At 35.7% G+C, this 24,734-nt stretch overlaps 1 protein-coding gene across 1 annotated transcript in view; it reads right to left on the bottom strand.

The window, feature by feature from the left end:
- The window catches only part of LOC134205960 (protein serrate), a 191,239-nt gene that overhangs the window by 11,204 nt on the left and 155,301 nt on the right, over nucleotides 1-24,734 (bottom strand). Inside the window, exons 9-13 of the mRNA XM_062681658.1 lie at nucleotides 23,989-24,474; nucleotides 11,701-11,814; nucleotides 11,401-11,625; nucleotides 11,013-11,140; nucleotides 547-697 (exon numbers count right to left, since the gene is read on the bottom strand). Of these exons, the coding sequence (XP_062537642.1) occupies nucleotides 547-697; nucleotides 11,013-11,140; nucleotides 11,401-11,625; nucleotides 11,701-11,814; nucleotides 23,989-24,474 (1,104 nt within the window). The remainder of the gene's footprint in view (nucleotides 1-546; nucleotides 698-11,012; nucleotides 11,141-11,400; nucleotides 11,626-11,700; nucleotides 11,815-23,988; nucleotides 24,475-24,734) is intronic.

Consider the following 24,734-nt stretch of genomic DNA (forward strand, 5'->3'; position numbering starts at 1 on the left):
GATCAACCCTCGCTGTCGCATCGCCGCAGCTGGTTCAAGTGATCTATGAGCCATCACAGGGGAAACGATGGTGAAGTGCACAACTGAGCCGTTATGCAAATCATTTTAAAAACTGAAGTTATTATAAATTGCTTGACCAAACAAATCCACAGAATTTGCTTTCAAATACGTCAAAATAAATTTTAAATCTAAATTCTAAATCTTAAACAGAATACAAACAATTCGCCTTTATTTATTTCACCTTCTCCTCCCCATATTCGGTTGAATCTGAACAATCCCTCATTTCATCGATGGGATCGACAGTGACAGACCCTTAATTGACCTCCTTTATGGCGTCGTCGTCGTCTCCCACCTGCAAATATGCATCCAATTCAATTTACACGTACGGATCGTCCTCCCGGGATTCGCTCCAACTCCCGAAGGAAAAACTTGTTCGTTTCCTTTTTCGACCGTCCGTGCCCCAGTTCGAACCAAACTCCAAATATAGAACCAACCAACCGACAACTCGGTGCACGCAGTATTTTATTTATAGGCCACTTGACTTACCGTTAAAGCAGGGTGGGGAATCGCACGGCATCCGCAGGAATTCGCAGTGCTTGCCGGCTCGGCCCGGCGGACAATGGCAGTAGTACCCTCCGGGGGTGTTCAGGCACCGTCCTTCGATGCACGGCGACGAGGTGCAGTGATCTTTCGCCTCCTGAAAAAGTAAACACCAGAAAAGAAGCGAAACGAAACGTCAAAACCAACTCAAAATTTTCTCACTTTCGCGCCTGCTTTGATCCCGAACTGTATCGCTGACAATCCCCGACATGACAGCTGGGGCCCGCTTCGAATCGTTTCAATTAAAACAAAATCCGACGGGACCGGCGGCTTTCCCAGACGGCTCTGCTTCATATTTTGACACCTTGTTTAGCCGAAAGGCAAACACACCACGCGCAAAGAAAGTTGTCCAATCCGACCGAAAAAGTGTCATAACTCGTGTTCTCACGCTTTACAACCGAGCGCTACCAGTCCGTTCGGTGGAGGTCCCTGCCGCAGCCGCCACTTCGAAAGGGGTCTAATCCTATTAGCGATGGTCGTCGTCAGTCAGAATCCATCGAAAATGTGACGTAAAAATTTCAATTTAATAGCTTTATCCACCGTACCCGAAAAGTTGACATGCGCGCGATAAAAATGGACCTGTGCGCTCTGACGGCTTCCGATCTTCCCATTTGTGCTTGCGCGCACATGTGCAAGGAGCGACTCGGAACCTGAACCGACATTGTTATGATAATCCACCGAGCTCTTCTCGGAATTCCCTGACCCCGCGGGTTGTCAGTCAATCGCTCAAGGAAAGTCCGTTCCTAATACGACAGTCGCGACTCGCGGGCGATGATGATAATAGCAAAAAATCAAATCCAAGAAGAACGACATCTATCGAGACAGCAGCGAAATAATTTACATAGAAAAATCATTTCGAACTGTTCGGCGACAGATCCGAGTAGGCGCCCTCGATCGGGATCGGCGGCCGGCGGAGGAAACAGAAGAAAACGGCATGGCCTACTGCCTACTCCATAGATGAGGCTAATAATCCCGTTGTCGGGCAGCTTCTCGGGTAATGTCGTAAATTTGGTCACCGAAAGTTCGGCTTAGGCTCGGGTGTCAATGGAGAGCTCGGACGTGATAAATCGAGAGCTTTCCTCCCTGTCCACGGTGGATGAAGCAATACGTGCGCGACTGCCGACTTGAGTGGGATGTGAGGAAATTTGACACTTCATAGTGAAATCATTTGGAATTGATTGTGTCTATTGATGCTCAAACAGAGTCATTCGGGGGTGCACGCGTGGCATTGCCGCAGAGACTGCGGTTGAGTCAGCGCTTTATTTGGACAGACAAAGGCTTCCGATTCGATGGCTAATTTGTCTGAATCAAATGCTAGGCGAAATTTTAAATCCTATGAACGATTCGACTGAGTTAACAATGCGAGGTTTGACCATGTTTCTAATAAACTTTTTGAGCTTCTTTTCTAATATTAATCCACCTCGCGATTTCAAGGGCACCTCGCGATTTCAATACTGAAGCAACGAACAACTGTCAACTTTTAATTCCACGCTTACTACGACATAGCAAAGCTAAAATAAAAAGATGACAGTTATTCAATGCTTCTTTATTGAGACAGGTGCCTCTGAAAATGCGAAGAAAAATTTCTGGATTCTGGACAGTTTCACCTTAAATACATTTCTTACAAAGAACCCATACGCATTGGCTAGCTTGAGGGTTGACTAAAAGTCCAATTGCAATCCAATACAAATACAATTAAAAATAACAAAAGAGCAGCTTAAACGCGAAAATGAACAAAATAAATTCAAATTTGAAAAATCCAATCCAAATCCATTCGAAACAAATTCCAAAATCAATCCAAATGCAAAGCTAATCAAATCCAAATCTACTTCAAAACTAATCCAAAATCCACTTGATTTGGATTGGATTTGGATTGGATTTGGATTGGATTTGGATTGGATTTGGATTGGATTTGGATTGGATTTGGATTGGATTTGGATTTGGATTGGATTGGATTTGGATTGGATTTGGATTGGATTTGGATTGGATTTGGATTGGATTTGGATTGGATTTGGATTGGATTTGGATTGGATTTGGATTGGATTTGGATTTGGATTGGATTTGGTAAGTATTTGGATTGGAATCAGATGGGATTTGGATTGGATTTGGATTGGATTTGGATTGGATTTGGATTTGGATTGGAATTGGATTGGATTTTGATTGGATTTGGACTGAGTTTGGATTGAATTTGGATTGGATTTGGATTGAATTTAGATTGAATTTGAATTTGATTTGGATTGGATTTGGATTGGATTTGAATTGGATATGAATTAGATTTGGATTGGATTTGGATTGAATTTGGATTGGATTGGATTGGATTGGTTTGGATTGGGTTTGTATTGGTTTGGATTGGTTTGGATTGGTTTGGATTGGTTTGGTTGGTTTGGATTGGTTGGATTGGTTTGGATTGGTTTGGATTGGTTGGATTGGTTTGGATTGGTTTGGATTGGTTTGGTTTGATTTGGTTTGATTGGTTTGGATTGGTTGGATTGGTTTGGATTGGTTTGGTTGGTTTGGATTGGTTGGATTGGTTTGGATTGGTTTGGATTGGTTTGGTTGGTTTGGATTGGTTTGGATTGGTTTGGATTGGTTTGGTTGGTTTGGATTGGTTTGGATTGGTTTGGATTGGTTGGATTGGTTTGGATTGGTTTGGATTGGTTTGGATTGGTTTGGTTGGTTTGGATTTGGTTGGAATCAGATGGGTTTGGATTGGTTTGGTTTGGATTGGGTTGGATTGGTTTGGATTGGTTTGGACTGGTTTGGTTTGGATTGGTTTGGATTGGTTTGGATTGGTTTGGATTGGATTTGGATTGGTTTGGATTGGTTTGGATTGGTTTGGATTGGATATGGATTGGTTTGGATTGGTTTGGATTGGTTTGGATTGGATTGGTTTGGATTGGTTTGGATTGGTTTGGATTGGTTTGGATTGGTTTGGATTGGTTTGGATTGGTTGGATTGCGTTTGAATTGGTTTGGATTGGTTGGTTTGGATTGGTTTGGATTGGTTTGGATTGGTTGGATTGGTTTGGATTGGTTTGGATTGGTTTGGATTGGTTTGGATTGGTTTGGATTGGTTTGGATTGGTTTGGATTGGTTTGGATTGGTTTGGATTGGTTTGGATTGGTTTGGATTGGTTTGGATTGGTTTGGATTGGTTTGGATTGGTTTGGATTGGTTTGGTTGGTTTGGATTGGTTTGGATTGGTTTGGTTGGTTTGGATTGGTTTGGATTGGTTTGGATTGGTTTGGATTGGTTTGGATTGGTTTGGATTGGTTTGGATTGGTTTGGATTGGTTTGGATTGGTTTGGATTGGTTTGGATTGGTTTGGATTGGTTTGGATTGGTTTGGATTGGTTTGGATTGGTTTGGATTGGTTTGGATTGGTTTGGATTGGTTTGGTTGGTTTGGATTGGTTTGGATTGGTTTGGTTGGTTTGGATTGGTTTGGATTGGTTTGGATTGGTTTGGATTGGTTTGGTTGGTTTGGATTGGTTTGGATTGGTTTGGATTGGTTTGGTTGGTTTGGATTGGTTTGGATTGGTTTGGTTGGTTTGGATTGGTTTGGATTGGTTTGGTTGGTTTGGTTGGTTTGGATTGGTTGGATTGGTTTGGATTGGTTTGGATTGGTTTGGATTGGTTTGGATTGGTTTGGATTGGTTTGGATTGGTTTGGATTGGTTTGGATTGGTTTGGATTGGTTTGGATTGGTTTGGTTGGATTTGGATTGGTTTGGTTGGTTTGGTTGGTTTGGATTGGTTTGGATTGGTTTGGATTGGTTTGGTTGGATGGATTGGTTTGGATTGGTTTGGATTGGTTTGGATTGGTTTGGATTGGTTTGGATTGGTTTGGATTGGTTTGGATTGGTTTGGTTGGTTTGGATTGGTTTGGATTGGTTTGGATTGGTTTGGATTGGTTTGGTTTGGTTTGGATTGGTTTGGATTGGTTTGGATTGGTTTGGATTGGTTTGGTTGGTTTGGATTGGTTTGGATTGGTTTGGATTGCGTTTGGACTGGTTTGGATTGGTTTGGTTTGGATTGGTTTGGATTGGTTCGGATTGGTTGGTTTGGATTGGTTTGGATTGGTTTGGATTGGTTTGGTTGGTTTGGATTGGTTTGGATTGGTTTGGATTGGTTTGGATTGGATTTGGTTGGTTTGGATTGGTTTGGATTGGTTTGGTTGGTTTGGATTGGTTTGGATTGGTTTGGTTGGTTTGGATTGGTTTGGATTGGTTTGGATTGGTTTGGATTGGTTTGGATTGGTTTGGATTGGTTTGGATTGGTTTGGATTGGTTTGGATTGGTTTGGATTGGTTTGGTTGGTTTGGATTGGTTTGGATTGGATTGGTTTGGATTGGTTTGGATTGGTTTGGATTGGTTTGGATTGGTTTGGTTGGTTTGGATTGGTTTGGATTGGTTTGGATTGGTTTGGATTGGTTTGGATTGGTTTGGATTGGTTTGGTTTGGTTTGGATTGGTTTGGTTGGTTTGGATTGGTTTGGTTGGTTTGGATTGGTTTGGATTGGTTTGGATTGGTTTGGATTGGTTTGGATTGGTTTGGATTGGTTTGGATTGGTTTGGATTGGTTTGGATTGGTTTGGATTGGTTTGGATTGGTTTGGATTGGTTTGGATTGGTTTGGATTGGTTTGGATTGGTTTGGATTGGTTTGGATTGGTTTGGATTGGTTTGGATTGGTTTGGATTGGTTTGGTTGGTTTGGATTGGTTTGGATTGGTTTGGTTGGTTTGGTTGGTTTGGATTGGTTTGGTTGGTTTGGATTGGTTTGGATTGGTTTGGTTGGTTTGGTTGGTTTGGATTGGTTTGGATTGGTTTGGATTGGTTTGGATTGGTTTGGATTGGTTTGGATTGGTTTGGTTGGTTTGGTTGGTTTGGATTGGTTTGGATTGGTTTGGATTGGTTTGGATTGGTTTGGATTGGTTTGGATTGGTTTGGATTGGTTTGGTTGGTTTGGATTGGTTTGGGTTGGTTTGGTTGGTTTGGTTGGTTTGGATTGGTTTGGATTGGTTTGGATTGGTTTGGATTGGTTTGGATTGGTTTGGTTGGTTTGGTTGGTTTGGATTGGTTTGGTTGGTTTGGATTGGTTTGGATTGGTTTGGATTGGTTTGGTTGGTTTGGATTGGTTTGGATTGGTTTGGATTGGTTTGGTTGGTTTGGTTGGTTTGGTTTGGTTTGGTTGGTTTGGATTGGTTTGGATTGGTTTGGATTGGTTTGGATTGGTTTGGTTGGTTTGGATTGGTTTGGATTGGTTTGGATTGGTTTGGATTGGTTTGGTTGGTTTGGTTGGTTTGGATTGGTTTGGATTGGTTTGGATTGGTTTGGATTGGTTTGGATTGGTTTGGATTGGTTTGGATTGGTTTGGATTGGTTTGGATTGGTTTGGATTGGTTTGGATTGGTTTGGATTGGTTTGGATTGGTTTGGATTGGTTTGGATTGGTTTGGTTGGTTTGGTTGGTTTGGATTGGTTTGGATTGGTTTGGATTGGTTTGGATTGGTTTGGATTGGTTTGGTTGGTTTGGTTGGTTTGGATTGGTTTGGTTGGTTTGGGTTGGTTTGGATTGGTTTGGATTGGTTTGGATTGGTTTGGATTGGTTTGGATTGGTTTGGTTGGTTTGGATTGGTTTGGATTGGTTTGGATTGGTTTGGTTGGTTTGGATTGGTTTGGATTGGTTTGGATTGGTTTGGATTGGTTTGGTTGGTTTGGATTGGTTTGGATTGGTTTGGATTGGTTTGGATTGGTTTGGTTGGTTTGGATTGGTTTGGATTGGTTTGGATTGGTTTGGATTGGTTTGGATTTGGTTTGGATTGGTTTGGATTGGTTTGGATTGGATTTGGATTGGTTTGGATTGGTTTGGATTGGTTTGGATTGGTTTGAATTGGTTTGGATTGGTTTGGATTGGTTTGGATTGGTTTGGATTGGTTTGGTTTGGTTTGGTTTGGTTGGTTAATTGGTTTGGATTGGTTTTGGTTGGTTTGGTTTGGTTTGGATTGGTTTGGATTGGTTTGGATTGGTTTGGATTGGTTTGGATTGGTTTGGATTGGTTTGGTTGGTTTGGATTGGTTTGGTTGGTTTGGATTGGTTTGGATTTGGATTGGTTTGGATTGGTTTGGATTGGTTGGTTTGGATCAGTCAGTCGATCAAATTCAATCAGTCAGGTCAGGTCAATCAGGTCAGTTGGATTTGATTGGTCAGATCTGGTCAGTCAGGATCAGTCAGTCAATCCATGTCAGATTGGTCAGATCAATCATCAATCAATCATGTCAATCAATCCGGTTGGATTTGGTTGGATTGATTTGAATTGGATTGGATTTGGATTGGATTTGAATTGGATTGGATTGGATTTGAATTGGATTGGATTTGGAATGGTTGGTTGGTTTGGATTGGTTGGTTGGTTTGGTTGGTTTGGTTTGGATTGGATTGGTTTGGTTGGAATTGGTTGGATTGGTTTGGATTGGTTTGGATTGGTTTGGTTGGTTTGGATTGGTTTGGTTGGTTGGATTGGTTTGGATTGGTTTGGATTGGTTTGGTTGGTTTGGATTGGTTTGGATTGGTTTGGTTGGTTTGGATTGGTTGGATTGGTTTGGATTGGTTTGGATTGGTTTGGATTGGTTTGGATTGGTTTGGATTGGTTTGGATTGGTTGGATTGGTTTGGATTGGTTTGGATTGGTTTGGATTGGTTTGGATTGGTTTGGATTGGTTTGGATTGGATTTGGTTGGTTTGGATTGGTTTGGATTGGTTTGGATTGGTTTGGTTGGTTTGGATTGGTTGGATTGGTTTGGATTGGTTTGGTTGGTTTGGATTGGTTTGGTTGGTTTGGATTGGTTTGGATTGGTTTGGGATTGGTTGGATTGGTTTGGTTGGTTTGGATTGGTTTGGTTGGTTTGGATTGGTTTGGATTGGTTTGGATTGGTTTGGATTGGTTTGGATTGGTTTGGATTGGTTTGGATTGGTTTGGATTGGTTTGGATTGGTTTGGATTGGTTTGGGATTGGTTTGGATTGGTTTGGATTTGGATTGGTTGTTTGGTTTGGTTGGTTTGGATTTGGTTTGGATTGGTTTGGATTTGGTTTGGATTGGTTTGGATTGGATTTGGATTGGTTTGGATTGGTTTGGATTGGATTTGGATTGGTTTGGATTGGTTGGATTGGTTGGATTGGATTTGGGTTGGTTTGGTTGGTTTGGATTGGTTGGTTGGTTGGATTGGTTTGGATTGGTTTGGTTTGGTTTGGATTGGTTTGGTTGGTTTGGTTGTTTTGGATTGGTTTGGATTGGTTTGGATTGGACTTGGATTGGTTTGGATTGGTTTGGATTTGGATTTGGATTGGTTTGGATTGGTTTGGATTGGTTTGGATTGGTTTGGATTGGTTTGGTTTGATTTGGTTGTTTGGATTTGATTTGGATTGGTTTGGATTGGATATGGATTGGTTTGGATTGGTTTGGATTGGTTTGGATTGGTTTGGATTGGTTTAGATTGGTTTGGATTGAATTTGAATTGAATTTGGATTGGTTAGATTGGTTTGGATTGGTTTGGATTGGTTGGATTGGATTTGGTTGGAATTGGATTGGATTGGATTGGATTGGATTGGTTTGGATTGGTTTGAATTGGTTTGGATTGGATTTGGATTGGATTTGGATTTGGATTGGATTTGGATTGGATTTGGATTGGATTTGGATTGGATTTGGATTGGATTTGGATTGGACTGGGATTTGGATTGGATTGATAATGATCAATTGACTGACATTGAATGTAGAGAGTTTATTATTTCTTCTGGCTTTGATGACAGAAATATTGAAATTCCTCAAATGACAGTTACCAACATGATGGAGATGAACGACATGTTTTTTCTCCCCCTCATCGCTTCCAATCTAACCGAACCAGTCGAGATTTTTCTCTTTCTAAACGCCGCCGACAACAGCCGTCATTACTCATAATACGCAACCAATCAATTGTCGTCAGTCGAAGGACCGAAACATCGGCAACAAAGTGAGACCTATTTGTCACCTATTTCGAGAACTTGTCGCGCTTTTGTTGACTGCATCCCGGATAAAAAATCACGCAATTACGGCTGCCTATTATCATGCAAAAAAGAACAAACTCTACCGTGGCGGGGTCCATCAGAAAGGGACATCACTCATCGCTGACAATGGAGAGCGCCTTTTTCTACGGCCCACTCCGGTCGCGCGAGGAGGAGAGGGCGTATTGTTCCGGTCACAGAGGCACCGTCTTTTGTAGGTCGTCACCGTTGGACACGTTTCTACAGATCATTAACCTAACGACGATGGTCGGTCGGGAAGATGATCTGCGCCTTCGCAACAAGGGGGCGCGCGCGTGGGTGTCATGTCGTCCGTCGATCGTTGTCAACCCATTTGGGAGAAAATGTCTCCTTCGCGCATCGGGTTCGGGGTGATTTATCACCCAGCATAATTTGGCTCCAGTCATCATCATTATTAGCGTGCCGTTTGATTGGGTTTTATATTCGTGTTTTTGGCCTTATGGAATGTAGGTCATCACAATCGAATGTTCGCGCGAATAAATTCTGAACCGTTTGTCACCCACTAGTTCAGAAGTTCAAAACAGTGGACCTCCCTCTATAAAGCACACTTGTTGAGGAACATTTTATCGAATTGCAGATTTGATTAATCTTTTTGAGCAATCGGTCCCAGTGGGACTGGCGAACAGTTCTCGGCGGCCGCAACGCAGCAGGTTTTAGCGATTGCATTGCGCCGCACTGAAGAGTGCGAAACAAGTACCGCTGCAACTGCAACTCGACAACAACCCGAGCACAAAGATGATAAAAATGCGAACAATATATTAAATCTTGAAACGTCACTCCAGTCAACATTTCAAACGGTTTGAACTCTCGCAGCACTGCAGCCCTGCACAAAACGGCAGCCAGCAGCGCCCTCATGTTAAGTGCCTTTTACTACTGCCACTGCTGTCCAACAGCGTCAGTTTCGGTTTGCCGCCGTCTTCCCGACGCCTTTCCTCCCTCGTTTTGTTGACGGCACCGCTGAAGCTGACGTACGAACGGCCGCGGCGGTGGTCACAGGTGAAATGAGTGCAAAACCAAACAGGTTTTCCTGTTTATTTTCCCTTCCAAATGCGAATTAATAACCAGCAGGCTCATAACCGCGTTCTCCGCGCACCGCGCTCGCAAATCCCTGCGGTTTTAAGCCGCGAATTTATATTCATGAGATCTGTTTTTCTCTCCGTGTGTCCAGTTTTTGTTTGCACCCGCGCGGAATCTTCGCCGCACAGCAATCGGTGCAAATCTCGGACAAAGAATCGCGAACAAGCGGGGTTGCTTTGATGCATCCGTTTTTTTGTTTTGTTTTCCTTTCACCCTTCCCATCATTATCTCACGGTGGGTTTGGTTCTGACACAGAGCTTAAGGAAACCCCAAAATCAACGAATTGGCTTGAAAATTTAAGAAAGATTCAATCTTGCTTCTGCCGGATACTGCACTGTTTTTTTCAAGGGAGACAACTTGGTTCAGGGCGGCCTTTCTCTTCGCGCGCATTCACACGGTCTCATTAATTAGTGAAAATTTATGGGTTACGTATGATGGCATTGCTTCGACCTTTTCGACGTTGTCATGGAAAAGTCTGTGCAGGGAAAATCCAGAGAGGAAATTGCGTGACGGAGCTTACTCAGAAAACATGGATTGCTTCGAAAAACGTTTCAAATAATAATTAAAATGGATTTGCGAGTAAAAAGCGCTCTATTTCTTGTTTCAGAAAGCCTTTATTGTAAACATTTGTCAGTAAAAATCTTTTCGCTTTGCTTAGTTTTGACCGTTTTGACATTCTTCAATACAAACAAATGAGAGATTGTCCAGTCTTCTTCGTTGTCCAACTCCATCCACAGAGGAAAGATTTAAACGCGCGTGGTTAGAAGCGAACCCACCGAAATAACAAACGGAACGATTCGATTCAATGACTCGCGAGCTGATTTAGATGTCAACACGCCCGATGCCCAACATTCCCCGGATCACAATTCCAACTTCTCAGCTCATTGTACACCGATTAAAAACGGCTGCCGCTGCGCCGTGACTGCCCAAGAAGCCCAATTCTCCGAAGCATTTTAAGCGTCTTAAGCCCGCAAACAGAAAACAGAATCGAAAACATCCAACCGAATTTATTTAGATTAATAGTCACCGGTTGCTTGTCCCCTGATCCGCCCCCTCCACGCGATGCCACTAATCAGACACAGCTGTCATACTTGGAAAGAGATTAGAGAGAGAGAGACCCCGAAGTGGAAAAAAGAAAACGGGAAAATGACGAAACTATTAATAACTGTTAATAATACATCAGCCCCGGAGCGCGACCCCAGCGGGAAAGAAAGCCCCCAAAACGGCGCACATATTTACGCGGGACAATATTTGAATAAAGCGAAAACTTACCTCACACAGCGTCCCGGAGTAGCCGAGCGGGCAGATGCACTTGAAGTTGCCGATCAGATCGACGCACTCGCCCCCATTGCGGCAGGGGAAGTTGGCGCACTCGTTGATATCGGTGCTGCAGTCACGACCTGTTGTTGTTGCCCAGGGAGACGAATGCAAGCGAAGAAAGAGGGTTAGTAAATTTTGTCGTGGCCTACTTCGACCGGCGGCGGTTGCGCTGCGCGTGAGGTCGCCGCCGTCGTCGGTCAATCGATCGGTCAGTCGGTCGACCGTGGTCGTGCGTATCAATGAGCGACCGATCAAATGACCGACGACGATGTTTCAATTGATCCGTTTGATGATGGATCGGTAGGAATTGATGTAAACAGCGGGCTCGAGGAATACTCACCGGTGTAGCCGACGGCGCACGCACAGTGGTAGTCGTTGACCAGATCGATACAGGTAGCGCCGTTCTTGCACCGGCCCACGCAGTCGTCCAGATTCTGGGCGCACGTTGGGCCACCCCATCCCTCCAGGCAGCTGCACTGGAACGATCCGGGCAAGTTCCGGCAGGATTCGGCGTTGATGCACGGGCCCAGGCCCGAGGCGACGTTCGTTTCGCACTCGTCTACGTCTGCGCGTGAAACGGAAGATAAGGTTAGGAGCGTTTATGCGAAGGGATAATCGCGAGGAGCGGCATATTACTTACCGAAACTGCACGTCTCTCCCGTCCATTGGGGCGGGCATTCGCAGCGAAACTTCCCGACCATGTCGATGCAGGTGCCACCATTATGACAGGGTCCTTCCGCGCACTCGTCAATGTCTGGAAATAATGAAAATTCTATGTCAGTAAAATTACCAAAAATTGATGCATAACAAAAGCATTAAGTAGGGACACGGCAGGTATTTTCGTCTGTTCGTCATAGTCTCGAAACCCAATAAAAGAGACGCTTTTTTGTAAAACTCATACGTACCAAATCGTAAGCTCAGGAGAAACGTTCTGCTATAGTGGAGTTTTAGCAAATGTACGTTGCTTTCGTTGGTTTTAGCCCCTACGACGATGGACGGAAATACCTGCCGTGTCCCTACTAGGTTTAGTCCTACCATATATAAATAAATTGAATTCAATATTCAATATTTAAATGCATTTCAGATCGATTTTACGATAGAGCTGGGTTCGCCCATATCTTTCCGATTTTTTTTAATATGAGTTTGGAAACATCTGAAACAAATGACACGTTTTATGAGTGTCCCACTTCGGCAAAACGGTAATACAAAAACCTCTAATGTCTTAATGTTTTTGCCTTTCTCGTATTCTGTTTGAAAAGTGCTTCCGATTTTTAATAGCAAGTTCTTAAAAATGTTCACGCGATCAAAGTTTTCAGTTCCATTTGAATCCACGAGAAAACTTTGGAATCCTTCGTGATTCTTCGGAATTTCCACGGGACACTCTTCGGAAATTCCGCTCCAGAGTAATATTTAACATGGGCGCTCGAAATACGGATAGTCCTGATCCCTAAAGGAAGCCGGTTAGCCATTGACGAAAATGGGGGAAGCTAGGGGGAAGGGTCGTTTGGCCGAAACCCATTTGGCCGGAAGGGTTATTTGCCCGAAACGGTCATTCGGCCGAAAGGGTCATTTGGATGAAATGGTCGTTTGGCCGAAAGGGGCATTTGACCGAAAGGATGATTAGACCGAAAGGGTCATTTGGCCGAAAGAATCATTTGGCCGAACATGTCATTATGCCGAAGGGGAAATTTGGGCGAAAGTGTCATTTGGCCGAAAGGGTCATTGAACCGAAAGGTTCATTTGGCCGAAAGGGTCGTTTGGCCGAATAGGTCATTTGAATAGTGAGAAAGTAAGATTGAGAGGCGAGACGTCTCACTTCTGACTACTCATTTCTCACTTCTCACTTTAAAAAGTCAGTAGTGGTAAGAGAATTGTGAGACGTCTCACTACCCGCTTCGCATTGACCATTTCGGTCAAACGATTCTTTCGGCCAAATGGCCCTTCCGGCCAAACGACCCTTTCGGCCAAATGACCCTTTCGTCCAAATTACCCTTTCAGCCAAATGACCCTTTCGGCCGAATGACCATTTCGATCAAACGACCCTTTTGACCAAATGACCCTTTCGGTCAAACAACCTTTTCGACCAAATGATCCTGGCCAATTGACTTTTGGCCAAACGACCCTTTCGGCCAAATGACTTTCGGCCTAATGGTCTGTTCGGCCAAATGTATTTCGGCTGAATGGGTTCCGGTCAAACGACCCTTCCCCATATTTTAAATTTCTAGATATTGAGAATTTTTAATTTTTTGATATTACAATTTCTACTAGAATCTAAAAATAAAATATCGTAGGGAACAGACAGCTTTGGCAGGTTTTGTTCTATTATTTGCAGGGGGTTTTGTCGACCGAATTTTATTAAATTTGGCCACAATATTCTTTGATATGCTAAGAAAGTTTGGGCCAAATTTAAGCATAATTAGTCACCAAAAACCCCCCTGACAATAATAGAACAAAACCTGCCAAAGCCGTCGTTACCTATTTATTTAAAGAATTTTTAGTAGATCCTAACATAATTTTGAATTATAAATTTGTAGATTTTCACATTTTTAGATTTTCAGATTTTTAAAATTTTAGATTTTTCAATTCTTAGATTTTTAGATTTTTAGATATTTATATTTTTAAATTTCAAATTCTAGGATTTTTAGATTTTGATTTTTAGTTTTTTTTTATTTTAAATTTTAGACTTTAAGATTTTTGGATTTGAAGATATTAATATTTTTAGAATTTTAGATTTTAAGATCTGAGGATATTTAGATTTTAGATTTTAAGATTTTTAGAATTAAAGATTTTTAGATTTTCAGATTACTATTTTTTTAGATTTAGATTTAGATTTATAGATTCTTAAATTTTAAGATTTTTGGTTCTTAAATTTCAAGATTCTTAAATTTCCAGATTCTTATAGAAAATAGTAGTTTGTGCAACTAGTTCGAAAAAGATGATTTTTTTCTGCACGAGTTGTACGTTTATCCAACGAGGCTTGCCGAGTTGGATAAATACTACTAGTGCTGAAAAATCGAGTTTTGCAACGAGTTACCTACGCTATTTTTACAATGACTAAAAATGGACTTGAATTTGATAAATCTGTACCAAAATTGTACAGTCTAATTTACTTCACATGATCATTATTGCCAATAAATTATGTTGCTGCGGAGAACAATCAGATTCCATGTTACCGTGCCACATTGCATAGTTCGATAAGCCGTGAAGCGATAGATGTACTTGACTTTGGAAATTTTTGATGTCATGTCCACCAAACTATTTAATTTATTACGGGGCGCATAGAATACACTATTTGAGCACTTACCGAAGCTAATTCAGCAAAATGTATTCATGTAACTACTGTTCTGATGTTGGTTTTTCATTATAGCATCCAAATGAGTGCTTTAATGAATATTATGCAACCCATTTGAGTTGCATAATGTTCATTAAAGCACCCATTTCGTTGGTATGGAAAAGTAGGCCGTTCTATCACTCAAAGACAAACTGTAAACCAGATATTTTGATCAGGAATTGCAAAAAATTACATTTGTAAAGTTTAAGATTGTTAAATTTTTAGATTTTATGATTTTAAGATTTTAAGATTTTAAGATTTTAAGATTTTAAGATTTTAAGATTTTAAGATTTTAAATTTTAAGATTTTAAGATTTTCATATTTTTAAATTTTTAGATTTTAAATTTTAGATTTCTTGACTTTTAGATTATTTGATTATTTGATTTTAAGGTTTTCAAATTTTCTAATTCTTAGATTTTAGATCTCAATATTTTAAGAATTTTAGATTTAAGGATTTTCAGATTTTTAGATTTTAAATTTTAAATTTTTAGATTTTGAGATTTTGAGATTTTGAAATTTTTACATTTTAAGATTTTTAGATTTAAAGATTTTCAGATTTTTGAATTTTTAGACCTTTAAATTTTTAGATTTTTAGATTTTATGATTTTTAGATTTCTATATTTTGTATTTTTAGAATGTTAGATTTTTAGATTTTTGATTTTTAGATTTTAAGATTTTAGATATTTAGATTTTAGGATTTTAGATTTTTAGATTTTTGAATTTTAAAGTTCTTTAGATTTTCAAATTTTTAATTTTTTTTTTGGATTTTCAGATTTTTAGATTTTTAGATTTTTAAATTTTAGAATTTTAGATTTTTTTTAGATTTTTAGATTTTAGATTTTTAGATTTTAGATTTTAAGATTTTTAGATTTTAGTTTTTAGATTTTAGATTTTTAGATTTTTAGATTTTAGATTTTTTAGATTTTTAGATCTTCAGACTTTTAGATTTTTAGATTTTTAGATTTTTAGATTTTTAGATTTTAGATTTTAAGATTTTAAGATTTTTAGATTTTAGATTTTTAGATTTTTAGATTTTTAGATTTTAGATTTTTAGATTTTTAGATTTTTAGATTTTTAGATTTTTAGATTTTGGATTTTTAGATTTTTACATTTTTAGATTCTTAGTTTTTTGAATTTTCAGATTTTTAGATTTTTAGATTTTTAGATTTTCAGATCTTAAATTTTTAAATTTTTAGATTTATAGATTTTTAGATTTTAGATTTTTGAATGTTTAAATTTTCAGATTTTTAGATTTTTAGATTTTTAGATTTTAGATTTTTAGATTTTTAGATTTTAGATTTTCAGATTATTTGATTTTTAAATACTTAGATTTTTAGATTTTTAGATTTTATGTTTTAGGGTTTTAGACTTTTAGATTTTTATATTTTAATTAGATTTTTTAAGATTTTCAGATTTTTAGATTTTAGGATTTTTAGATTTATAGATTTATAGATTTTTAGATTTTTAGATTTTTAGATTTTTAGATTTTCAGATTTTTAGATTTTTAGATTTTTAGATTTTTAGATTGTTAGATTTTTAGATTTTCAAATTTTAAGATTTTATGATTTTAAGATTTTAAGATTTTAAGATTTTAAGATTTTAATATTTTAAGATTTTAATATTTTTATATTTTTAAATTTTTAGATTTTTACATTTTTTGATTTCTTGACTTTAAGATTTTTTGAATTTTTTAATTTAAGGTTTTCAGATTTTCTGATTCTTAGATTTTTAGATTTTAATATTTTAAGAATTTTAGATTTAAGGATTTTCAGATTTTTAGATTTTAAATTTTTAAATTTTTAGATTTTGAGATTTTGAGATTTTAAAATTTTTAGATTTTAAGATCTTTAGATTTTAAGATTTTTAAAAATTTAGATCTTTAAATCTTTAAATTTTTAAATTTTTAAATTTTTGGATTTTTTAGATTTTTGGATTTTTACATTTTTAGATTTTTAGATTTTTTCGATTTTTAGATTTAAAGATTTTTAGATTTTTAGATTTTTTGATATTTGGATTTTTAGATTTTTAGATTTTTTGATTTTTTGGTTTTTAGATTTTTAGATTTTTAGATTTTGAGATTTTTAGATTTTTAGATTTTTAGATTTCTAGATTTTTAGATTTCTAGATTTTTAGATTTCTAGATTTTTAAATATTTAGATTTTTAGATTTTTACATTCTTAGATTTTTAAATTTTTAGGTTTTAAATTTTTAGATTTTTAGATTTTTAAATTTTTAGATTTTTAGATTTTCAAATTTTTAGACTCTAAGATTTTTTTTTAATTTTAGATCATAGATTATTAGATTTTTAGATTTTTAGATTTTAAGATTTTTAGATTTTTATAATTTTATATTTTTAGATTTTTTGATTTTTTGATTTTTAGATTTTTGGATTTTTAGATTTTAGATTATTGGATTTTAAAATTTTAGATTTCTAGATTTTAAGATTTGTAGATGTTTAGCTCATTAGATTTTAAAATTTTTAGATTTCTAGATTTGAAGATTTTAAGATTTTCAAATTTTTAGATTTTTAGATCTTTAGATTTTTAGATCTTTAGATTTTTAGATCATAAGATTTTCAAATTTTTAGATTTTTAGATTTTTAGATTTTTAGATTTTCAGATTTTCAGATTCTTATATTTTTAAATTTTCAGATTTTTGGATTTTTAGATTTTTAGATTTTTAGATCTTTGGATTTTTAGATTTTTAGATTTTTAGATTTTTAGATTTTTAGATTTTCAGATTTGTAGATTTGTAGATTTTAAAATTTTTAAATATTTAGATTTTTAGATTTAAATATTTAGATTTTTAGATTTTTAGATTTTTAGATTTTCAAATTTGTAAATTTTCAGATTTTAGTATTTTTAGATTTTTAGATTTTCAGATTATTTGATTTTAGATTTTTAAATACTTAGATTTTTAGATTTTTAGATTTTAAGATTTTTAGATTTTATGTTTTAGGGTTTTAGACTTTTAGATTTTTATATTTTAATTAGATTTTTTAAAATTTTCAGATTTTTAGATTTTAGGATTTTTAGATTTATAGATTTATAGATTTTTGGATTTTTAGATTTTTAGATTTTTAGATTTTTAGATTTTTAGATTTTTAGATTTTAAGATTTTTAGATTTTTAGATTTTTAGATTTTTAGATTTTTAGATTTTTAGATTTTTAGATTTTTAGATAGATCTTTAGATTTTGAGATTTTTAGATTTTAAATTTTAAGATTGTTAAATTATGTGATTTTATGATTTTAAGATTTTAAGATTTAAAGATTTTAATATTTGAAGATTTTAATATTTTTATATTTTAAATTTTAGATTTTTAAATTTTTAGATTTCTTGACTTTAAGATTTTTTGAATTTTTTAATTTAAGGTTTTCAGATTTTCTGTTTATCAGGTTTTTGGGTTTTATTTGGTTAAGAATTTTAGATTTAAGGTTTTTGAGGTTTTTAGGTTGGAAATTTTTAAATTTTTAGATTTTGAGATATTGAGATTTTTTAATTTTTACATTTTAAGATTTTTAGATTTTCAGATTTTTAGATTTTTAGATTTTTAGATCTCTAGATTTTTAGATTTTTAGATTTTTAATTTTTGGATTTTTAGATTTTTTTGATTTTTAAATTTTTAGATTTTTAATTTTTTAGATTTTTGAATCTTTTAATTTTTAGATTTTTAGATTTTCAAATTTTTGGATTCTAGATTTTTAAATTTTTAGATTTTTTTAAAATTTTAGATCATAGATTATTAGATTTTTAGATTTTTAGATTTTAAGATTTTTAGATTCTTAGATTTTTAGATTTTTAGATTTTTAGATTTCTTGATTTTTTGATTTTTAGATTTTTGGATTTTTAGATTTTTAGATTTTTAGATTATTGGATTTTAAAATTTTTAGATTTCTAGATTTTAAGATTTGTAGATGTTTAGCTCATTAGATTTTAAAATTTTTAGATTTCTAGTTTTTTAGATTTTAAGGTTTTCAAATTTTTAGATTTTTAGATCTTTAGATTTTTAGATCTTTAGATTTTTAGATCATAAGATTTTCAAATTTTTAGATTTTTCGGTTTTGAGATTTTGAGATTTTGAGAGTTTTAGATATTCAGATTTTTATATTTTTAGATTTTGAGATTTTCAAATTTTTAAATATTTTGATTTTTAGATTTTTAGATTTTTAGATTTTTGGATTTTTGGATTTTTAGATTTTAAGATTTTTAGATTTTTAGATTTTTAAATTTTTAAATTTTTAGATTTTTAGATTTTTAGATTTTTAGATTTTTAGATTTTTAGATTTTTAGATTTTAAAATTTTTAGATTTCTAGATTTTTAGATTTTTAGATTTTCAGATTTCTAGATTTTTAAATTTTTATATTTTAAAGGTTTCAAATTTTTAGATTCTTAGTTCTTTCAAATTTTAGATTTTTAGATTTTCAAATTTTTAGACTCTAAGATTTTTAAATTTTAAGATTTTTTAGAATTTTAGATCATAGATTATTAGATTTTTAGATTTTTAGAATTTTATATTTTTAGATCTTTTGATTTTTTGATTTTTAGATTTTTGGATTTTTAGATTTTTGGATTTTTAGATTTTTAGATTTTTAGATTATTGGATTTTAAAATTTTTAGATTTCTAGATTTTAAGATTTGTAGATGTTTAGCTCATTAGATTTTAAAATTTTTAGATTTCTAGATTTTTAGATCTTAAGATTTTCAAATTTTTAGATTTTTAGATTTTAAGATTTTTCGATCTTTAGATTTTTAGATCATAATTTTCAAATTTTTAGATTTTCAAATTTTTAGATTTTTCGAAGGTTTTAAGATTTTTAGATTTTTAGATTTTTAGATTTTTAGATTTTTAGATTTTTAGATTTTTAGATTTTTAGATTTTTAGATTTTAGATTTTTAGATTTTTAGATTTTTAGATTTTTAGATTTTTAGATTTTTAAATTTTTAGATTTTTAGATTTTTAGATTTTTAGATTTTTAGATTTTTAGATTTTTAGATTTTTAGATTTTTAGATTTTTAGATTTTTAGATTTTTAGATTTTAGATTTTCAGATTTTTAGATTTTTAGATTTTTAGATTTTCAAATTTTTAGATTTTTAGATTTTTAGTTTTTTAGTTTTTTAGATTTTTAGATTTTTAGATTTTTGAATTTATAGATTTTTAGATTTTTGGTTTTTTAGATTTTTGGATTTTTAGATTTTTAGAATTTTAGATTTTTAGATTTTTAGATTTTTAGTATTTTAGATTTTTAGATTTTAGATTTTATATTTTAGATTTTAGATTATTAGATTTTTAGATTTTCAAATTTTTAGATTTTTAAATTTTTAGACTTTTAAATTCGCAGATTTTTAAATTTTTAGATTTTTAGATTTTTATATTTTTAGATTTTTCTATCTTTAGTTTTTCAAATGTTTAGGTTTTTAATTTTTTAGATTTTTAGATTTTTGTTCTTCTTTAGCTTTTTTTTGTTATGAAATTACTATACTTAAGATTTTTAGTTAGTTTTTACAATTTTACCATTTTTAAGTTTTTAGATTTTTAGATTTTTAGATTTTTAGATTTTTAGATTTTTAGATTTTTAGATTTTTAGATTTTTAGATTTTTAGATTTTTAGAATTTTTGAATTTTTAGATTTTTGTACTTCTTTAGCTTTTTTGTTATGAAATTTCTCTACTGAATATTCAGATTTTTTTCATTCCAAAATTTATAGGCTTCAAAAATTTTTAATTTCAATTTTTTTATTTTAGAGTTTGAAATTTCTGAATTTTAAAATTTTTCATATTTTTTCAATTTAAAATCCTAGGATCCTAATTTTTTAGATTTTGAAATTTGATATTTTTTTGATTTCTGAATTTTATGATAATTTACTTCACTAACATTTGATCTTTATTCTACGATATTCAAGTTTCAAGATCTAAGATCCATCGGTTTTGAAATTTTTGGATTACGCCATTTTAGATCTTTAGATTTTTTAAATTTGAAAAAAATGGTTATTATATGTTTGGATTTTTTTATTTAAAAATCTTTTGCTTTCTAGGCTAAATTTATATTTTTCCGATTTAAATGTTTTGAGATTTCAGACTTCAGATTTGAATTCTCAAGTATTAAGATTTTAAAATTTTCAAGTTCTCTTTTTTTAAATTTCTGAATGATTGATACTTTTGATAATTTCATTTTTAAATTCTAAGATCTTAAATTTTTTAGATCCCATGGTTTCTGATTTTGTGGTTTGTGATCAATTATGAAATATTAAAATTAAGAGATTTCTTACAATTAGAGCTCGTGGCACAGCTATCATTCGTGGGACATTCAGATCTTGTGGGACGATTATAACTGGCTGATAATTAGACCTTGTGAGATAATTAGAACCCGATTTATTGGGCAATTAGAATTCTTAGAACAATTGGCATTCGTGGGACAATTAGAATTCAATGAAGAATTGACTGCATATGTGATATTTTTGGCCAAAAAAAGGAGACTTTTATATAATCTGAATCCTCGTCCAAAAAATCAAATGATTCAATTAGAACTTGAGAGACAACTATAACTCGTGGGACAGTTAGAACTAGTGGGACAGGAAGAACTCGTGGCAGAAATAAAGCTCGTGGGTCAGTTAGAACTCACTTCCCGATCAGAACAAATCAGACAAACATTATTTCACATATTAGTAATTTATGTGAAACATATGTGTGCTGCTAGGGTTAGAGCTCGTGGGACAATTAGAACTCATGTGGAAGTTAGAGCTCGTGGGACAGGTAAAACTCGTGAGGCAACTAGAACTCGTGAGAGCGTTAAAAATCATGCGACAGTTAGAGTTCGTGGGACAGCTAGAACTCGCGAGACGATTAGAACTCGTGGGACAGTGGAATTATTAAGACTTGTGGGAAAGTTAGAATTCGTGGAATAATATTACGGATTACAAATAACAGATTGATTGCACGTTGGAACCTTGAATTTGAAGTTATCCGAGCTGGGTTCCCAGATAAAACCTCATATCTTGGTTGTGGCGCTTGTATTATTCAGCTCAAATGATGAACGGTCAACTCTGTAGTTTTATGAACTATGCTCCAGGATTACAGTTCGATGGATTTCGATGGAGATCCATTTTTGATGGATTCTATGACCGTTTGTACTCCGGGAATTCCTTGCATCGATGTTCTGCCTCCAGAGCGTTAATGAATAAAGCTTCCAATGAATGATTAAATTTGTTATGATTAAATCATTTAACCCTATGATTAAAGAATATGATTGATGATTAATCAGTTGTCGACAATGATTAATGATTAAGATTAAGATTAACGATTGAATACCTTTTTGACAATGATTAATGAATAAAAAGTTTCGAGAATGAATAACGATTAACGATTATGAGTAAATATCGACACAATATGTATATTAATGATTAATGATTAAATATACTTATGATTAACGATTAATACTTATGATTAATCAAATCTAAGTATTTGCATAGTGATCAATAATCAGAAATCACACCCACTGTAAAAATAAGAAATATTACGTACAACGAAAACATTTCCAGATTTTAGATTCAGCCATTTTTTAAAGGCACTTTCAAAGGTATGATTATGATTAATGATTAATGAATAACACGATAAATATTGTGATTGAGATTAACGATTAATGATTAAACGCTACAAAATTATGAATATGATTAATGATTAATGATTAAATGTAAATGTCTCTGATTAATGATTAGTGATTAATGATTAAATTTAATTTTTGGGTGATTATGCTTCATGAATAATGAATAAATAACCCATTATTCATTAATCATGATTAAATCTATGATTAATCACTAATGCTCTGTCTGCCTCTCACATACGCATTGTAGTTTGATCTAGCTTTCGCAGTAAAATGTTGTAGAAGACATCAAAGATGCTCCACTCGATGATTTGATTTTCTTTCAACAGATGCAACCGGATCTAATGTCCACTGAAACGCACTGAAGCAAAAAGACTAAGATAGAAACTGAGGGTGGAAATAGGATTAAGATTGGCCCTGAGACTAGGACTAAGACTGTTATTGGGATTTGTGAATGGGACTCGGACTTGGTTTAGATCCGGGACTGCGACTGGGATTGGGACTGGAACTGGGAATTGAACTTGTATTGGGACTTGACTAAGATCTGATCTAGGAATAACCTCGTTACTGAAACTTCAGTCGCGACTAGGAATGAAATTTAAAATGAGTCTTCTGTCGAACAGAACTACATGAATTGGAATGAGTAAATAAGACTAGAACTTCGACTGATAATAATTACGTCTTCAATTGGCAACTTCAGCTACTTTAAACAAGTGATTGCGCAGAAAAAGCTGACACCATCTCAGCACTGTCAGCCGAATCTATCAACCAGAGTTCGTTGGAATGCTCTCCGGACGGACAAATGATCGATTTCCAAAATTCCCAACCACACCGTCCAGAAACCGCGGCAGCGGCGCCAACTGAAAACCGTATCTCGCGGACGATGACCATGGCTAACCGGATAATTACTGGCCGAGCATCGATCGATGGTTCTAGTTCTGGCTCCGATCGCGTTCGCCACACTAATCAATTCGCTGTGGTTATTTCGAACCACCCAAATGCCGAATAAAGGCAACCATCATCATCATCATAGCGTTGCTTAGTTCAATTTATCGCGTTTTCATCCCGCAAAACCGTCATAATCCGCGTTGGTTCTTTAGAGGAACCATCCTTCACGTTAGATGAGCTTATTTTCACGCGATCCATAATAGCGCTGTTTGTTATTCACGATAATCCGGACAAATTGAAGAAGCGTTCATTTTTCAAACTCGTTGACAACTATTCACGCCGTATTGACAAATATGTCTTTCCAAAATACAATTTCTTCAGCAGCCTCACAAAGCGAGTTTCTACTCAAAAGGCATATTTCTCCGCATTCCGAATGATGAATGCAACTTTCCGAGAATCTCCCACACGTTCCGAACGTCGGACGCCGTTGTTGTCTGTTCACCCTTTCGCTTGAAAAGATTCGATTAGATTTGGTGAAAGAAAGTTCACAATTATTACTCGTTTTCCTTCGCCGGTCGCCCATTTCTAGCGAGGAAAAGCACGCAAGCTAATCGCAAACTATGCCTACGACGACTGGCAGCAGGCCGTGAGCAGCTCCTTCCGAAGAAAAAAAAACGACAAGCGAGGCGACCAACCGAAGCCAAAGTAAGCCGTGAAATCTCTAATAAATCCACTTTATTCTTCCATCACTCTCGCGAGAGCCGGTAGAAAAAGACGTTCGTTAAAGAATTTATCTATGCTTGAACTCCCCAACAATGGAGGAAGTCAGTAACGTTTAAACAATAATCAAAAACGATTAAATAATAAGCGTGTGTATGCCCAAAAAGCTGATGGCTGCCCCCTCGCTCTGTACCACGCATAAACCGGTCCCCTTGTTGGAACTAGCAATTTGGAATAATTAGCTTACAGTTAGCCTCCTTTTCACTGGACTCACATCGCCTCCTACTCGGGGCCGGAGGGACGCATCAAAAGTGAGAAAATCCCAAACCCGAACAACGACGCATAGATAATTAATGGTTCCACCTTCCCAACCGATTCTGAATACTCACTTATCTCGCAGGTCGGCCCGGTCCATCCGGGCGCGCAGCTACAGATGAAATCTTTGATCGGCTGCGGCAGCAACAATAGCTCCTTGCTCGACGAGGAATCGCCCACGCCTCCCCCAATCGCGCCCACACCCCCACCGCCCGTCGAGGCGGCTCCTGTCCCAGCCCCATTCGCCCCACCGCCATTACTCCTCCCAAATGGTTTCCCCATCGAACTCATCCCGCGCATCCCCCGCACAATGATGGGAGCCGCGCTCGTCGCTTCCGCCGATCCCAGCCGTTTGTCGTCCGACCGTCCCATCAGGGCGCTTCCGGTCAGGGTGCAGGTGCCTCCGTTCCGGCACGGCTGCGGAGCGCACGGATGCTCCACGATCTCGCAGCGCGTCCCCGACAGGCCCTCGGCACAGGTGCACCGGTACTGGTCCGGGGCGGTGTTCTCACAGGTTCCGCCGTGCATGCACGGCTCGTGCGTTCCACAGTAGTTGAGATCTGCGGGAGAAGGGGAGAAGAAGAGAAAATCAGTTGTAGGAAACAGTTGGTGAATGGGTGCCGGATGCTCGAGTGGACACTTGTTCAAATTTTTCGGGAAACTATTCACTGCAGTCAAAGCCGACAGACACGTGCAATTATACGCGTGCTGCGCACTCGGAGTTAATTTGAGAGGGGTATCAATGGTGAAGCAGAGATAGGTGCTTTCCATGAGTGCACTTGTAAGAGAACCCTCCTGTTCGACAGTGCTTTTTTACCGA

Source organism: Armigeres subalbatus, chromosome 1 (assembly GCF_024139115.2).
Source record: "Armigeres subalbatus isolate Guangzhou_Male chromosome 1, GZ_Asu_2, whole genome shotgun sequence".
NCBI classification, from domain to species: Eukaryota; Metazoa; Arthropoda; class Insecta; order Diptera; family Culicidae; genus Armigeres; species Armigeres subalbatus.